At 37.4% G+C, this 18,365-nt stretch overlaps 1 protein-coding gene across 3 annotated transcripts in view; it reads right to left on the bottom strand.

Moving 5' to 3' along the window:
- The window catches only part of PARD3B (par-3 family cell polarity regulator beta), a 422,752-nt gene that overhangs the window by 276,375 nt on the left and 128,012 nt on the right, over positions 1–18,365 (bottom strand). For all 3 annotated transcript variants that reach the window (XM_086465416.1, XM_086465413.1, XM_086465414.1), the window contains exon 3: positions 13,721–13,892. In XM_086465416.1, coding sequence (XP_086321542.1) covers positions 13,721–13,892 — 172 coding nt within the window. The remainder of the gene's footprint in view (positions 1–13,720; positions 13,893–18,365) is intronic.

The following is an 18,365-nucleotide window of genomic DNA, read 5'->3' as shown; positions in this document are numbered from 1 at the left end:
TGGTAGGCTGTGCTATCTATAATGCAGTCAAATTGCATACTAAAAATTGATTTTAGCACTGCTTTGGGTGCAAACACTCTCAGATGACTTTTGGGTAAGCTGGCAAATCAAGGAACATAGGAAATGCAAGCACATGTGTTGCCACTGCATCAGTGGCAACTAACATATGACAGAGGGTTTTTTTTGTTTGTTTGTTTTTTCCAGGTAACAGGGAAGAGCCATTTTAGAGAAAAAAAGATACACCTGGACAGAACACCATGAATGCGTAGAAAGAGATTTACAATAAATTACCTACACAGTTAAAGACATAATTTTAAATTCTGCTTCTGCACAGAAAAATGCTGACTATGATGGGAAAAAAAAGCTCTCCATCAAGAGTGTATCAAACTGTCAACTGTTAAAGACCAAACCAATTACAATTACTCTGCTGCCTGCTTCCAAATTACACTTGCCTGGACAGACAGACAAATTATTTTCTCACCTGCATGTGCCTCCAAATATTTTATTTTAGCACTCCTCCTGAGCAAACCACAATAAAATTTCAAGTCAGAGTTGAAACAAAACACCATAAATACCGTATGTGTACGCACACAAATGCGAAATTGCACTTCAGCATAGAATTCTTGGCTGAAAGATCTCTGAACAGCCACACCAAGAACGGCCACACCAAGAACGGCCACCGTTTAAAACGGGAAGTCAGAACGACTTTTAAACTGGTCCTGTCATGAAACAGTTCAGGCACTGGAAGCAAAATATTACAAGGAGGATACTAATTTATATTTAAATACAGGAATGGTCATTAATATATGCTATTTTTCTTCTTTTTATCTGAGAATTTTCATGTTAACAGGCATACTGACAGTTCTGGCGGTGCTTTTTGAAAGCACTAAGCAATCCACATGGTTAATTTGGTTGCCCTCAAATTTATTGCTTACCACGATCTGAGGCATCACGTAATGGTTCTGCCATGTACTTAAAAATGTAGCCGATATTAGCTTGAACATTCTACCTTGTGGTACATTCTACCTTGTGACAGGACTGTACCACTTCTTTTTTATTTTTTAAATATGTAGTGCTCTGATGATGTGACTTTTATGTTTAAATTTAAATCAAATTGCTCATAATAGCACCTATCAATACAATTTCAGATCTACAGCTATCTGTTCTTTCCAAAGTGCATACTGCACTTTTTAAATTCCCACAGATACAAGATTAGACTAATGAACTAGGATGATGTAACAGTTAAGACAATTCCTTATATCTATAAACAGATGAAAATCCATTTCCAACAAGCTCTCTCTTTTATGTATTAACCCAGTGGAGAACAAAGTATTTCCCTATCACTCTAAATGAGGTGTAATTTTTCTTACAAAGAAAAATAAAAGCCATTGCCTACAAGTAAAACCCAGTAAAGGCTTTAAAAAGAGATTGTTTTGGGGTGTGTTTTCCAATGCCATAAATTTCAAAACAATTAATTTCTCTGGTTGCATGTACTATAACATATTAAGTCATATTTTAGTTACAAAGCACAAGAACTGTTCTCACAGTTTTTATGACCAGAATGAAATTTCTTTGGTGTTGTCATTGTCAGAAAAGGTGTCTAATGAAACAATTATGGAATATTTAGATTTACAGGTTTTGGAGTTTCAAAGATGGACATCCAAGAATCACCTACGTACATTATTTCAGTAATAAAGTTCATCTAGATCTCATTTTCAGGCTCAAAATCCACATCCATATGAAAAGACATTAACTACTTCTCATCTTAGGGCACTAGGATACATATGTCTCTACAGCGGATGTACAAGTAATGCTGCTACTTTCTTCCTCTTTCAAAACTTCTCTCAGGAATGTTTCCAGCTGAAGGATAGGCCTTCAGTTTGGATCTTAACCAGGTATTCTGTTCTTAGACTCAAGGTGACAACATAGGTCAGATCTAGAGTAATTTCAGGATCTTCTCACCTCTATCAACAGAGTGCTCCTATTTTCAGCTCCTCATGAGACAGACAGAGAGTGCACAGAGTTACTGGACTGCTGGGAGCACTGTGACTCTTCTCCAAAGGGTCTTGGCTACAGGTACCATTGGGAAGAGACCAGGCAGAGGGGAAGAAGCTGCAGCAGAATCCTCCTGGCACAAAGGTTCATCAGCTCACCCACAATAGGGAGCTGTGATTTTTTTTTCCCAACCTGAGCTCTAACAAAACGTGCAACTGACCCTTGCTGGGCAGACTGATTAGGAGCTGTGTGAGAACATGCTGGCTATTATCAATAAGAACCAGCACTTCCCAGTACAGGCCAGGCTTTCTCTTATTCTTGTCAGGTGAAACATCCTTGTGAATCACACCATCATTGTGCTGATGCACATCCTCCAACTTCCAGCTTCAGACACAGGACTGAAAACTAGAGCAGCTTCAAACATTTTATGGTTTTTAAAGTATCACTTGGAAAAACTTCCCTACACACACGTGCAAAGTTTTTTGTGTTTGGGGGATTTGGGGTTTTCGTTTTGGTTTGGTTTTGTTTTTTTAAAATGTAATCCCTTTCAAATGGCAGTCAGATGTCAATGGAAACTAAACTTCAGATATACTTGAAAACAACGGTTTTCTTAGTCATCCAACTTGCTGGACACTGCAAAAAGCATTCATCTTATTAAAGATTTGTTTTTTAAGCTGCATATTATCCGTAGTTACTGAATTTAAATCAACCATTTTAGGCTAATATATCCTATTAGATTTTAAAAGTAATAGATCTCAGACTCTCACACCTCATTTTTATTCACAGATTGAAAGGTGAAAATAAGCATTTCTTCTATTTCAATTCCCAGCCCATTTCTCAACTTCAAATGAAATACTTAATGAACTGTACTAGTTGAATAAACTGACACAAAGAAAATATTCTGTGCACCTGCAAAAGAGGCCACACTGCCAAAAGCTGGTTTAGCACTTCAGCTAACATCAGTTACAGGTGCTTACGCAGTCACTTTTCCACAGTTCAATGGTTTAATTTTCTTCAAAACTTTGGCAGATAAACTGTACAGCCTGAATACCACTTTGGTAGCATTTTATTGCTAGTAGTAGAATAGTAAAGTACGTTCTTTGAATATTTTAATGGTATTTTAAAGGAGTATCACAAATTACAGCATTACTATAGGTTTTTGTAATATTTATATCTGACTTATGTTTTATATATCTGACCTAAATTAAGAATCTTTTCTGTTTTGACCTTTCCTTAAAAAATAAGTCCTATTATGATTATTTTCTATTCTAGTAAATTAGGTTTAGTCTCAAATTTCAAAATTCTTCCAGACAATTTCAAAAGATATTAAGATAAAATATTGAAACCTCCTGATCTTGAAACTTTCTGTGAAGTTTCAAGGAATGATAAGAACATACAAGCAGCTATACTGGGTCCACCTCATCCTTTATTCTGCATCTAACAGTGGTAGCAAATACTCAGGGAGAGCATAAAATGAAGTTTTGTATCCTACTAGCTTGCGAAAAATAATGTTTGAAAGATTTCCAAATCACAGTGGCGTTTAGATCACCATATTTTAACAGTCACTGACAAGCCACCCCCTGTGAATTTGTCTAATTCTATTATAACTCATTGATTTTTGGCCTGTAACACTGAATTACACGGTTTAGTTGAATCCTCCACAAAAATGTTAGGGTTGTTTTGCTTTGTACTTTCTTGGACAATAGTTTTGTTCAACACTTCTGGTTTTTACATGGTAAGGAAAGTGAATAATCATTCCCTATTATTCTGTCTTAGTATTTTAAATGGTAAGATGACTATTTCTGTAGGAAACTTAAAAAAGGATTCGCTCACAGTGGATCATTTCTCCCTTTTTGTGGGAGAGTTAAGAAGAGATGACCAAAGTACTCTGCAGGATTCATCTTTCCAGTGAACATACTACATCCTTCTTAACGTCTACAGCGAACAGACTTCCCTCTAACAAAGTAATGAGTTACAAAGAAAGCAAAACATAAATCAACAGCCAGTGTGTCTATGGGAAAATTGTGCAACACATTGGGGAGGAGGTGCATCTTCTGCCAGCTATGTTCAGGAGCAGTAAATACACAACTCTCCATTTTATTTGGCTGAGATTCTAGATATCTGTTGTGAGATACAATCAAAATCTGAAGTGGCACTTCAAAGTAAAGAGACAAAAAATTAACTACCAACTAAGGCTCTTGAAGGGTAAATGACATAGAAAACAATGAGAAAGAGCTACATGGCAATGAGCAAACTGACTGAATCATTTAACTGTCACTTGTAACTTCTCTAATGATGACTTTCATAAAGATGGGTTCATCTGTATACTGGAACATGTTCATATGGAAGCAATCAGTAAATAATCATTAGCAATTGAACATTAAAAAATGTGTAAAAATATTTGTTCGGTTTCTTAAGAAAAAAAAGGGTGATCTACTACCTCAAGACTTTTTGTTGAAGTGTTTGGTTTTGGTTTTTAACTTGAACAATTTCAAACTATCAATTAGTCAAGCTTAGCAGGCTCACTTTCAACCCAAAATACACATTCTGCCATATTGCCTCAGAGCTAACACAGCACATAGTACTGTAGATTCATGAACACAGACACACACACCTTTGTCTTACCTAGCAATGGAGTACCGACAGAGATTGCACTATAGCCTTCCAGTATATCATACTACAGCCTTTCAAAACGTTCAGCTGCAAATATTTAGATAAGTGGGTTGGTCTGTTTCCTTTTAAGAGATAGTAACTTTGCACCTAGTTGTACATGGTGAGAATATAAACATACTCACAAAAACAGCAACATCAAAAAATTAGGAAAATAGCCAAAATCTGAGGAAAAACACTGACATAGAATAAAGTGTGTCAAAAAGTAGCGTAGACTTTTGTAACAGAATGATAGAATAAATTCTAAATCCCATTCATTCCCTTCCCCAAAACCTTCCCTGAGGCAATAAAAGGCTGGAAGTGGACATCTCAGCTAGAGAGCTGCCGCAGGAAAATGTGTAACTTGTGATGGAAAAATATTTTTCTTCCTCCTTAACATATTTTCACGGGGATACCCCTTGCCCCAAACTAATGCATATTAAACAAAGCACAAAGGGAATACAAACAAGGAGAATAATTTATGAGAAAATCTTTGGGGCAATCAGAGGCAGAGGGGCTGTTAAAAATAAAAGGGGTTCTTTGGTAACCAACTATACACATAAATTTATGACCTGCACTACTACTAAATTCTTGGGGAAAGGAAGGAATCACTGGCTTGTTTTCCAAATGGGCAACGCAAAGACAGAGAAACATATGGAAATTATATATATATATCTGTAGAGAAAGCATTACTGTGTTCTTTTGCTGCAATACAAAGATAAACTTTAGCTATGCTGGTGCAAAGCTCATTTCCATGAATCAAGGACAACTAAGCAATACCAAGCTTAAGCTGTGAGGTCAAAATATACCAAGCCTGCACTCTGACTGAAATGAAAAGTTATCTTCAAACCTTTAGCTTGCCTGAGAACAGAAACCATTTGTTTTAGGAACACGAGTAGACTTTAATTTATCATCACAATTCTTTAAAAGCAGATTAAAGTGAATGTTGCAGAGGAGAAAAATCTATCAAGTACGGTGTCATCCTCACAACACCTACGACAAACAGCACAGAACGTTTGATATCACTACTATGGGAGCAGCTTTCTACTGCAGAGAAAGAATATAAAGTCACATTTGCTTAAGGAAATCAGCAGTATTGCCTCAAACCACAGAAGGCAGCATGTGCTTCTGTAATACATTTCTTTTGAAAGTTACCAACTTCAAAATGTTAATTTTCCCTGAATCATACTGGAGAGAATTATTATATGCATGTAGTACACTCAATGTACTGACAAACATCAGAATGCTCAGCCAATAAACTGACATCGCAAGATTAAGATGAACATGATAGCTTTTATGTAAGAAAAAGTGTCTTTCCTACTTACTCTGACACAGCATGTATGCTGTATACAAGCATTAGCAACATTTTGTTTACCAAATGAATAGTTTCAGTTCTTATCTGTTTTCAGTTCTTATCTGTTTTCATAACTTTAAAAAAACCATGATCATGTGGTTTCCTCTGTATTTAAAAACACACTGTCTGTATATTCATATCTCAATAGCAACTTGAAAGAGGACTAACCAAATATATGCTGTTTAAAATGCACCCAAACCTACTTAGAAGACTTCCACTTCAAAGCAGACAAGAAAGAGAAGGAATTCTTTCTAAGCCCTGAAGTCAAAGAGAAACAGGCAACATCTACACCCTGGAGGAACAACTTAAGCCCTGTCAGGCCTATCAAGGGAGAACTTCCAAGAACTCCTAGAAGAAATCTTGCCTTCAGTTACCTTGGACTTCAAACTAAGATACCGCCAATGAAAGAATCTCTGTTGACCGACTTAGCAACCCAAACACACAGGGCCATTCAAACTAAGTGTTTTGAACAACATCATGAAGCATGATTTAAGCTAGAGCAAGCCCAAAATGACAGGAATATATTAAGCTGATTAAGTATATTCTCTGAAGCCCCTGAAACACCTTCAAGGAAATTCCATAAGACTGCAAGTAACCTTTCACAAATGTTAAAAAGACATGGCCACAAGACCAATGACTGCATCAAAAGCGAAAACCAAAGCTTTCTAGGCTACTACTACTATATCCTGTACTAGACCAACTGAAGGTTGGAGCATTCCCAAGCAGCAATCTCTGTTTTCAGGAAACGAATGTCCACTGCAAAAACACTACAATAAAATGTCCAGAACTGAAAGAACATACTGTTCAGAAGCACAAGTGTCTCAATGTAGCTTAAACTTCAACTATCATTGCCATTCGTAAGCTTATTTTAGGAGACTATAATCAGCCATTCCAACCATCATTTGCATCCAAATCTTCCACTTGCCTGGAATGTTGCTCAGAGGGGGGAGGGGGGGCTGTATATGCATATATAAAGATGACAATCTTGTTCTGACATTCACTATAAAGTCATGCAAATTTTGAAATACCAAAATAAGACCTTTCAGTGAGAAAAGACACTTTCCGTACTTAGCAGTTAAAGCTTCCAAAGGGAGAACTTAGAACTCCTGTAGTTTACATCAGAATTTTATAACCTGCTATCAATAACTGTTATAAGCAATTATTTACCTAACCTCAATTTTAAGTAAACACTAATAAAGGTATAAATTCATTAAGAAGCTAAATTTTATTGTAACAGCCATCAAAGTAACCTAATTGTATCTGCTTCCCATAATGCCTGTACTCATAAAACAGCTTCAGGAATCTTCAATCCACTTCCCACAGAAAGGAAGAGGAAAGAATAATTAAAACAACAAAAAAAAACCATCACAGAGATACCTACACATTACCTCACTTTCTTTCTGCCTTAGTATTCAGAAGTGACAACTATCACCAAATACTGCTGTTTTCCTCCAGGCAAAATTATGAGTACTTAACACCAAGGAAAGAGGCAAGAGAAAGGCAACAACTAAATTTGTGTGCACTCAACCATCACCTACGATGCAAATGAAACACTGTGCCAGTGATGAAGGCATTTCCAGCTCAGAGCACCACATCTATAAAATTGATCCCCTATAAATAAATTAGTGCTCTCCTTCCTGCCTCTATGGACTGAAAAGGAAAAAACAAACTGACATCACAAAAAGAACCCCAAAAAGCTAAACCTTTTACTCCTCGCCACTTCCCTGTCACACTACCTACCATGAAGGAAAAAACACTAGAAAAGTACACTAAACTATTAGGTGCCAAAAAGAAACCAGAGGGGCCAGGAGTGCACTTATGGGTGCACAGAAAATTACAAGATGGCTTATGAGGGCCAACACTAAACACTAAAAACTCAGACAGTTCAGCTAGTTTAACTGAAAAGCCTTATAGGAAGTTGAACACTCTCCTACTGAAAACAAAGGACATGTACTGGCATGTTATGCACTTGAAAAGTTATAATATGACACACACACTAGAGCTTTTTTTTAAATGAAAAAAAGGAGGAACATTTCTGAAGTGACTATGTCTCACGCTCTGCAGGAATAGCTAGCTTGCAGTTGAAGCTGATGATCACACAAAGCATTCCCTACAGACTAGCAGTCTATGAAGCAGCACACTTTCACTGGACATTAGCTTAGCAATAGCCTGCAGACCACTGCTTAAAATATCATGGGCACACCAGTCTCATAAGCAGAAGATTACTAGTGGGTAACCATTTACTTGGAAAAGACTTATTAAAAACCTTAGTCTGAAGTTGGTAAACATCTAAACCAAAACATTTTGAAAATATTTTAGGAAGATCACATCAATTTACATATAGCCCATTAGTTGCTACCATGAAGCTGTGTTTTTCTACTGTACATTGCTAGTTGACTCTTAGTCATTCTAACAATAAACATGTATGTATTCAAAAACCTCAAACTATTCACTAGAGAACCCTAGACAGGACTATTTGCACATACTGTTATACATACATATGTATATATGTACGTAATACACATAACCTCATCCATCATTGCTCTCTAAAGATCTTAACACACTACACAAGAATGTCATCCATTACCCCAGTATAAGAGAATGACTGTTTAATCATACATCTGTGATGAAGCAGCAGTTTGGAACAGAGAATAATGGCAATCAGTCAACAAGGTCTGCCAAGGTAAGTCCCTGCTCCGCAGCAAAGTCTTCTCAGCTACCACCTCTGGTCAAAGAGAAATATTAGGATATGATATACTCAAAAAAACCAAATCTAACAAAACACACATCCAAAACCAACGCCAACAGAAAACAGTGCTAGTTAACCCAGTAATTACTCTACCACCTACAGTGACTAGGCAAAATTTATTCACCTAAACAGCATTTGATTAGAAAGCAAAATGCACTACCTGTGCAGAATAAAAGAAGTTCCTTAATAAATTACTTTGACATACCATTTTTAAAGAAATATTATTCCGTCTCATTTTAGCCATTCAAAATAATTTTGTCTGATTATGTAAGCCCAGATCAAAGGAGCTGCAAGAACAATACAGAGATGACATCTAATCCCAGAGAGTATCAAGGTCTTGTGGAAACAATGGGAAAACGACCAATTATCAGTCATGGTCTGGCTCCAGTGAAACAGCTAAGTTTATTCATCTAAGGGTACACAAGTTCAAACGTGATGCTTAACATATGATAGCCTTTATGCCAGGCAGGAGAAGGGCTGAGGATTCAGTCAGCCAGAAGAGTATCTCTGACACAGAGTTTTAAAATAAACCCTTTCACTGGGGTGTAGGTTACTTTACATTCACCATGCAGCTAAAAAATACTCAACATACTGTGATTTCACCGTTCATTGTAAAGGCTCGTCTATCCACAGTTTTACACCTAAGAAACAAGGTAAAAAAAGGCAATGAAGAATTTACCACAGTATTTGGAACTAGAGATGTTGAAGTTCGCCTCCAGTTAATTTTTCAAGTGTAAATCAGCTATTTAGGCATTTAGTTGCCTGTATCATTCTTTGAAAATTGTTGTAATGTCCACATCACTAGTGTACTCTGGGAAGTTCTGCTCACAAGAAACAGTCTCACAAGGCAAGCTCTCCCTGCTGCCAGGTCAGCAAGTGTCTCAATGTTCTCTACTTATCTACAGAAATACCAAAATCAGTAAAGCATTTCTTCAGTGTTTCAAACAGCTGATTGGATGCATTAAATGGTTGTGTGCATGTCTCTAAATTTTGTAATATATATTAACAGCTGCTTTATTACCATTTGTATTGCAGCATGAAATGTATTCTTTACCCAATCACATTTTCTGTCAAATAGGGATTCTTTTTTTTTTTTTTACAACAGATCAATATTTATTTCATTGTCAACTGAAACATGTACACCAAGGTTTTCAGTATTAAAAAGTTCTTTTTTATTTTGATAGGAGAAACTGAGTACAATTAACAAATCCCTGGCAGCCTTGATATTCTTTTACACTACACTCGAATTACGGACAAAAAATAGAAAGCAGATGTAACTGAACCCAAGGCCCCTCTGTGAATCTACTTTCACTACTCTTCTGCTCAGAAAACCAAAAAAGGCAAGACACTTGCAAGATCTACACAGAATAAAAAGAACATAACCAGCCTCAGATTTCTGCAGAGATGCAGCACTACTTGTCCAACCCATCCAAACAAGAAAGAAGACAGCACTGGTACTTCTCAAAAAACTATGGTCATTGAGTGTGCAAAAGTACATATGACATCATCATTAGGTTTTAATTTACACCCGAATGCATGATGGCAGGTTTCAGTAGATAAGTACTACATCTCCTGAAAACAGAAAAAGTAAACTGTGGAGAAACAACTACTTTATGTCACTACTTCATTTCAGTAATCATGCTTAATAGGAAAATACCAGGACGCAAAATCCACTACCAAACTGAGACCTATGTACCTAACAGAAGTGAATGACTATGTTTCCCTCGGTGATTTGAGCCCTGAGTACCAGAAACTTCAGTAAAGCCTTTTCAGCTGTAAGAAACTATCAGTTATTGCTTACTTTGCAGTCTTAATTCAGACACTATCAGCAACAACATCTGACAATTCAGCTCTCCAGGGGAATGAGAGGCACGCAAGTATGTTTGCACCTAACCTTATGTTATGGACACAGCAGATACTGTGTTCATAAACAGTTAAAGTCTTCCTGCATTTTTCTGAAATTAAACAGAAGAGCCTAAAATTTCACCTGTTTGAGAACACCAAGTTAGCTTTGCAAGTAGAGATGCATGAATTTTAGGGAAAAGGCAACAAATAGCTGAATGATTTCCTAAACTGTTTTAAGGAGATACGTGCCAAGTATTAAGAAAGTAATTTAATAATAAGTAAAATAACAAACTTACTTTTTTGTTCTAAAATTTTACCAGTATGTAGAAGCAATATAAGATATAAAGGTACTTCTAGTTTTCAAGTTGAATATAAAGATTGCTTTTATTCTGTCTCACTTTCAAAGTTACAGGTGACAAAGGGAAAAATAAGGGTAACTAACTACATAATGGAAAAACAATGATTTCAGACAGTCAAGATGATTAGTATTCTAAAGAGCATGAACCACAAAAAAACCTGAAAGAAGTAACTGTACAATAAAAAAAAATTCTCCCATCATCACTATGTCTAGCCAGTAAAGGCTTTAACACTAGTTATTACATACAATTAACTTAACTGGAACAAATACACAATTTATAAAAAAGCAAAAAGTTTGAAGTGCCTTTTCTAAAATCAGTGCCGATTCTCTCATGTTTGAGAACAACAGTGTTCACTTTTGTGTGCTTATTAAGCATCAAGCTCTAAGTATTCTCTGAGCAGGTCACTAAATGGGTATTGTTTCTACACAAAATCATGGAGCTGGTTTCACAGAATACAAAACATTCAACAGAAATTAATAGGCAAAATTGTTACACTGTCTGACTATTTATATAACAACGGATTCCCTGCATTTCATCCCCAAAGGTGTTCTGCAAAAATATGCTAAAAGGTAAGCAAATGACAGTTCTTGAAGCACGGCTCTACCATGCAAAGCAACACTTGCTTGCTACGGATGTATTTAATCACATCCTTGCTCCCAAAGTAAGAACAGCCTTTTAAAATTACTATTATTTATTTCTGGTAGCAAGTATGAGTCAATTCAATAATTAGACAGGGAGCCAGACTACTGGGGTTCATGCATCAGTGATATCGATGCAACCAAATTGTCCTTCTATTTCTTCATTTACTTTTCAATTTGCCTCTAGTGGAAACAGAGACACAATTTAAGGTCCAGGGACTTGTTCAGGAAAGATAAAGGCAAAAATTAAGTCTAAAGAACTGTAATCCATGAAGAGAAAACAATTACATTTCAGAGTACAGACTGAGTTTATAGGACTGACAGGCAGAAAATCTTTTATTTACCTTGTAAAATAAAACAATCCAAAAGAGAACCATTGAGACAAACACATTATATTTATGTTCTCTATTTTAAGAAGGAAGTACCCATTTTAACTTCAAATATATATTAGTATTGCACTGAAAATGAAACAGAATCCTAACTGGTTGCTCCTCTCACTTTATATTTCATCTCCTTTACACTCTATAGTAGGATTCCATAAACGCTATGAAAACTGAACTACCTGGTAGCTTATTCTTGAGCTCAAGAGCTGTAACATTTAACTATTTTTCATAAAATTGCATGAGGCTGAAATACTCTTCTCTCCAACCCCCAACTTAGGTACAACAGTAATTACTTTTTTTTTTTAAATACGTCTCAGAAGTACATGCAGAACAACCTCCACTTTCTGAAACATGCCAAAATGTGTCTACACAGCGTTATTTAAAAGTATGCAATAAATTAAGTGGCAAACCATTTAATCACTGAACCTTTAGCCACAAACTTTCCCATACTTCTTGCTTAGCAAAAACAAAGTCCAAATACATACAAGTTATGGCAAAAATGAGTCTTTTTGCAAGATTTTCTTTAGAAGTTAAATTACACGGCCTCACCCAGTGAACTTTATTAGGAATTTTATTTTAGCTCATTGTTTTTGTTAACCAACCTTTTCCTTTAAAAATTTAATTAAAATAAACAGAGAAGTGAATATTCAATTTCTGAAGTCATAATCAGACTGCTCCATGACAGTAGCACAACTAGAGGTAGTATTTCTATCCTTACCCCACCTGCTTACACTCAGAAATGTTATAGCACACCATTAGGAGACTGCCAGCAGTACTAAAGAATACAGGGTGAACTGGGCGATAAGCTCTGGTGGAATGCAGAGAAGCCTCTCCTGAGAAATACTCATTTCCTAAATGCTGTTAGCATACTACTGCTTTACAGGCAGACAGTAAGAGGATTCACCTATTTTTGAAAGCTTCTGTACCTACTATCTAGGTGACAGCTTAGCCTGCTTTCAATCCAAGAAAAGTATTTCCAACCGCTTTGTGTTCAACATAAAAGACTAGCTCTTTATAATTGGAAACCAGTGTCTGAACTCTTGGCTTTCTGGGTACACTGAAACAGAGAGAACCAGAGTTGCAGCACTTCACGTAGTACTCCCCAATAGAGGAGGGAATTAAGCAGATGCTTCTCCTAATCACAGGTTGCTCACCTGAAAGTCAGATAGGTAAATGGACCCTCATGCGCAAATTCTTCAAAGGCAAAGAGCTGAACTGTTTGCAACCAGCATTTCCTTCTTTCTACCTCCCACCCCCAAAACAGTGCACTAGCTCAAGTAATCAGTAAAAGTATTTGCACACAGCAGTTTTACACTCATCGAAGCCAGGTTCCTCAACAAAAATGCCAGGGTTGTTTTCAATGACTTTATTATTTGAAAATACTTTGCACAGGTTTCATCTCTTCTGCTCTCAGATCACAATGAAGGACTGTCAGCAACCCGCCCAGCCAAAGAAAGGAATCAAAAGAGAGACCCCAGCTGTATGGATGGGTGTAACACACAGCAGGATACAAGGCCCAGGTGCAAATTTGCCATGCACCGTTGCAGTCTTCAGCATCAATCATTCAAAAGCCTAACTTCTGGCATTACAGTTGTCTTCACTGAATCACAAGGCAAACACTGGGGTGTTAAAAAATTATTTAAATACATAAAATGTGACTACAGACACACTCGGAAAATAAAAAAGTAGTAAGAAAGTACTATATATTGGTCAAAAAACCAAAAAATAACCATGCAAGATATACATACCCAGTTTTAGGGCAGAAGGAGTCACTTCAATTTCACCACCAATCGGCTGAAATGCAGCCAGCTGAGCAGCTACCTCCGTCTCAAAAGAGTCTGGGCTATTTCTGTCTGTCAAATTGCCGTTGGTGCCGTCAGTCTTATGGTGAGTTTCTTGCTCGTCATAAACAGCAATCAGCTACCAAAACAAAAGATAACACAGTTTGTGTATTTAAAGTGTTCCCAAACTTCATTACTTTTTTTTTTTTAAAGTAGTAAACTTATCCATCAAAAATAATGATCTTCTTTCAGAACAGCTAACAATAAACATACAGATTCAGGAAAGGCTGTACATTTGTGTTTAAATATGGTATCATTTAAGTATATGCTTCAGCACTGCCCTGTGCTGACATACTTTTCTCAGAGTTAGCATGCTACCATTAGTGAGTATTTTACACTGTTTCAAAACATTTAGGGCTGAACATGCTTAAAAACACAGAACAACATCTACTTCTTGGGGGTGGAGGGTGTCATTATTTTAAAAAATTTTAGTGCTGCTGACTGACACACTGCACAAAGGTAACACAACCATGGAAGCTGTACTCTGAGTGAGCAGATACATGTTTTATTCATAAGTACGTAATAATTACATTCCAAGGACAAGATACAGCTGGCACAGTGACAGAGTGTGGAGTTTCCCTAGTCGCCCAACCTATGCCTCCAGAAGGATGGGAGTTTCTTTGTCCCCCTAGGTACACATACACTTCTCTACCCACTGTGTATCTGTCATCTCCCCCCACTCCCTCCTGCAAGCTCACACCAGATACACTGTTTCTGAAAACTGTCCCTCAGTTACTGACTCCACAACCTCCAGCCCACAGGAAGGTCAAGATTAAGCAAGGGTAGACTGCAAAGTCTGCTGTCCAAACTCACATTAATGTTGACACTAAAATGATAAAAAAACACCAGAAAATTATTCTTTTGCCTCAGCTAACCTGGCCTTTCAGAAGGATCTTCATTTTGATCCCTACTAATAAAGTGATCAGATAATGTGTATGCAGCTTCATCAACAAGTGATTCTGATACAAGTGGCTGAGTGTAAATCGTGTTACAGCTCCAGGAAAATAGTTAACTGCGTTGCAGTTCTGGGAAAACAAACAAAACCATGATTAATTCCCAACGAATCTAAACAAATTAGAAGACTTGCTGTTCTCAACCAACTGGACACTTGGCACTCCAGAGCCCTCTCCACGAGCAGAGGAGGTAACAGCAGCAGTTCAAGAACTTTTCCTGCCCTGCCACCTGACCTGGCATAGTTCTTGTGCTGTACAATGACCACACTTTGCCTAATAAGCATTATACAAGGTATCTTCATCTTAAGGTATTCATTTGTTTCACTCTTTCTGAGCTCCTTTGGATTATCCTAAAGTTGTTCTTAGCTAATTGTGAAAAAGACCACAATACACAGAACTGGTTAGGAAGAGTCAAAAAAAACCCCACAAAAGCAAGTTTAAAAGATTGATTTACTACTTTCTCTCTCTGTGTTATCTTAAAGTATGCATACATGCTCTCTATATAAAAATATTAGTAGATCAAATCTCCTCTGACACTTCTGAGAAGTGTCAAAAACTATATCCTATCATAGCATACTGAAACAAAAGGACAAACGTTTAAAGGAACTCATTTGCCTAACAGAAGAAATGAATGTATGAGAGGGAAAATAAAAGAAAAATTAAAAGAAAATTCCTGAAGTGCTTCTAAGGAAGAAACTGACACTTTCAGGTCTTCCACTTATTTATAATTTGGTTGCTAGAAATATGTCAGCTCATATTTACCAATGCATATTTCAGGGACAGGTAGAAAACTTGCTCTCTCCTTTTCCGTATGGATCCTCTTCCCTTTCCATGGCCATACAACTAGCTCTTACAACAGTCAATTTGTTTTTTATTTGTCCAAAGCATATGGGAAGGATTAATTCCAGTAACAAAGGCAACTTTCTTTGCACTTTATTCCTGCATTACAGGGAAGCTACCCAGGTATTCACACTGCATTCATCACAAGGCCATCGCTTTGCCTCAGAACTACATACAGCCACAACAGCTGCCTTGGAGCCAGACACCAACAGATCATAGCCAGTACCAAGAGGAAAAAAAAAAAAGAAAAGGAAAAAAATAAGCGCGCCCTACAGTGTCTTTCATTTGTTTCTAAAATGACTTCATGTAGATGTTATTATGGAAGTCCATCATGAGTCAAGAAGTTCCACAACTGGTACCCACTAAAAGGTTTGCTGGCTGTGGCCAGCAGGTCGAGGGAGGTGATTCTCCACCTGAGTCACGCGCCTTCCCCTCCGGCTGCTTCCACTGAGGGCCATGGGAGTTGTGTGCGTGTGTCTTGAGCTCAAGTCATGGCTGATGGGTTCAAATGACCCAGTCTACAGAGGGTGTAGGACATTAGCGAACAACCCAATCTGCTGGGGGTTTGGGGTGCTAGTTCTCTAAGAGGACCTGATCTGCAGAGGGTCCAGGTTAAAATAAAGTTTTGATTGTAACAACAACTTTGTTGTGTCATTCCTCCACCGAGGATCCCTAAAGCACCTGCCCTTGGGTGACTGAGAGCTAGCAGGTTAAAAGTCAAACAGCTGCCTTAACTGCTGGTCAGAAATGAGCTGGGTTCAGGCAAAATGACACAAAAATCACAGCACCTGAAAGTGGATAAAACCCCCAGGTCTTCACCTGCTTAATTACATGGAAGGACTGGAAATAGTTCAATGATTGTATCAGTCCTGCATCTCAAAGTTGCTGTCACTTTCATTCACCTATCAAGAAGGTTCAGCAGATGGAGACACGTCGGCTCCTCTCCTCCCAACTCTCACAGCAGAGTCAGGAGAAGACACCTCTGCCACTGCCCCCCTTTCCAACCCTATCCATGCCAGTGCTTCATTTCCATCCTCCCAGCTGGAGCCAGCAGGGCCCAGGTGCAAGCCAACAGCAGGCACACATCTGCGATACAGCCTGGCAAATGGCATCTGAGCTAAACCACATAGGCATCATGCCTGTCTGAAAGTGGGGAGTTTCTTACAGCTGTCACTCTTCCAGTGACTTCAGTTAAAAGCTCACAGTTCCCTACGCCTAAGCACTATTTTGACAGATTTAAAAAAACATGGAAAATGTATTTCTTTACAGTACGGAACACACCATTAATTAAGTAATTTGATCTAGAGCTGAACTCCCATTTTCTAGAGAGTGTGGAAAGGAGATACTTCAGTACTGCCTGCGGAGATGGCAAAGATGCAATGCCTTTCCCTACCAACGAAACAAACAGCCATTTGTTTTCTAACATGTTTATTTGGGAGAGAACTCCTAAGGACTGCAGTTGCAGGAGCACCTTATCGGTAGCAATTCTAACATTATAAATACACTGCTAATTATAGTATTATAAATATAATCTTTAGCCTTTCAAACAGAATGAATACAACTAAGGTCATGTAAATTAACTATTCAAAAATAATTGTACTAACTGACTTCTTATTTCCAGTATGGAAAATTTTTTAATTGGAACAGACTGCAAACCTCTTCTGATGGAAAAGAACTTCAGGATACATTAAGAAATCCCCCACAAACAAACTAGTTTATTTTTTACCAGTTCAATATTTATAAATATTAAGAATTCAGTAGGTCAGCTGTCGTTTTTTTTTTAAACACATCAAAAATATTACTCTAGACATTTGTAAATCATAGAAGTTATGCCAGTGTTCTGCTGTGGTTTTGTACACTTGCTGTAACCACGCATCTCCTTTTTTAATTTAAAGAACGTGAATATTTATTGTATGTATTTCTGTATAGGTAAAATGGTTCTACCCCAGTATTACTGTAATCTCTATTAACAACCTACCAGTTACCTAGACAATCAATAAGTTATCAGAATTTAGCACTTCTCTGTCATTTTTGAACACTAAACTCCTCCCTACTGATATTGGCAACACAAGGCAGCAATAATGAACAGTTCTATTTTATTAGCATTTTTGCTGATAGTAAGTGGCGAACTTATTAGAAGGCCATGTAGTGCAGCCAAGTTTTCACTTTGCGTGGTGTCCTATGACACATCTTTTTCAATAGTTTACTGAAGTTTCAATTGCAAAGCTCGCAGAAAAGTAAAACAAGACTATGTCAAAATTATGTGACTATATTCCCAAACATCCAGAGCAACACACAAACACTCAATTAAGATCAGCCCTCTTATACAAAAAGGTGGGTAAATACCAATAGCAGACAATGATCTTACTGATTGAAAGGGACTGAGTACAAAGCAGCAGCATATTTTACCTCAGGGAAATACAGGCCACTAAGATACAGAAAACGGACGCAGTATTTCATTTAAAAAAATCTCCACAAGACAAAGTGTTCCTCCAGTCCTGTTCCCGTGTGAAACGTTACATTTTCCAGGGTCTGTCCTCCCAAAACTAGTTCCACTTCTTCAGCCCAAGCTGCAGCAGCTTTGCTGTCACTCCAGTTGCAGGCAGCTGCAGAACTGTGTTTGAGCACATGGCTCATACACATACACGGCAGCCACACTTCACCATACACACAAGAAGCAGTAAAAAGAAGTCCTTCCAAATTAAAATTGCAACAGTTTTGTTTTAGTGCTTGCTAATTAAGCTCAATTAAATATAAAC

This window comes from Leptosomus discolor, chromosome 5, assembly GCF_034619465.1.
Source record: "Leptosomus discolor isolate bLepDis1 chromosome 5, bLepDis1.hap2, whole genome shotgun sequence".
NCBI lineage: Eukaryota > Metazoa > Chordata > Aves > Leptosomiformes > Leptosomidae > Leptosomus > Leptosomus discolor.
Note: the sequence above shows the minus strand (reverse complement) of the source record. Positions and strands in the feature narration are given on the sequence as shown.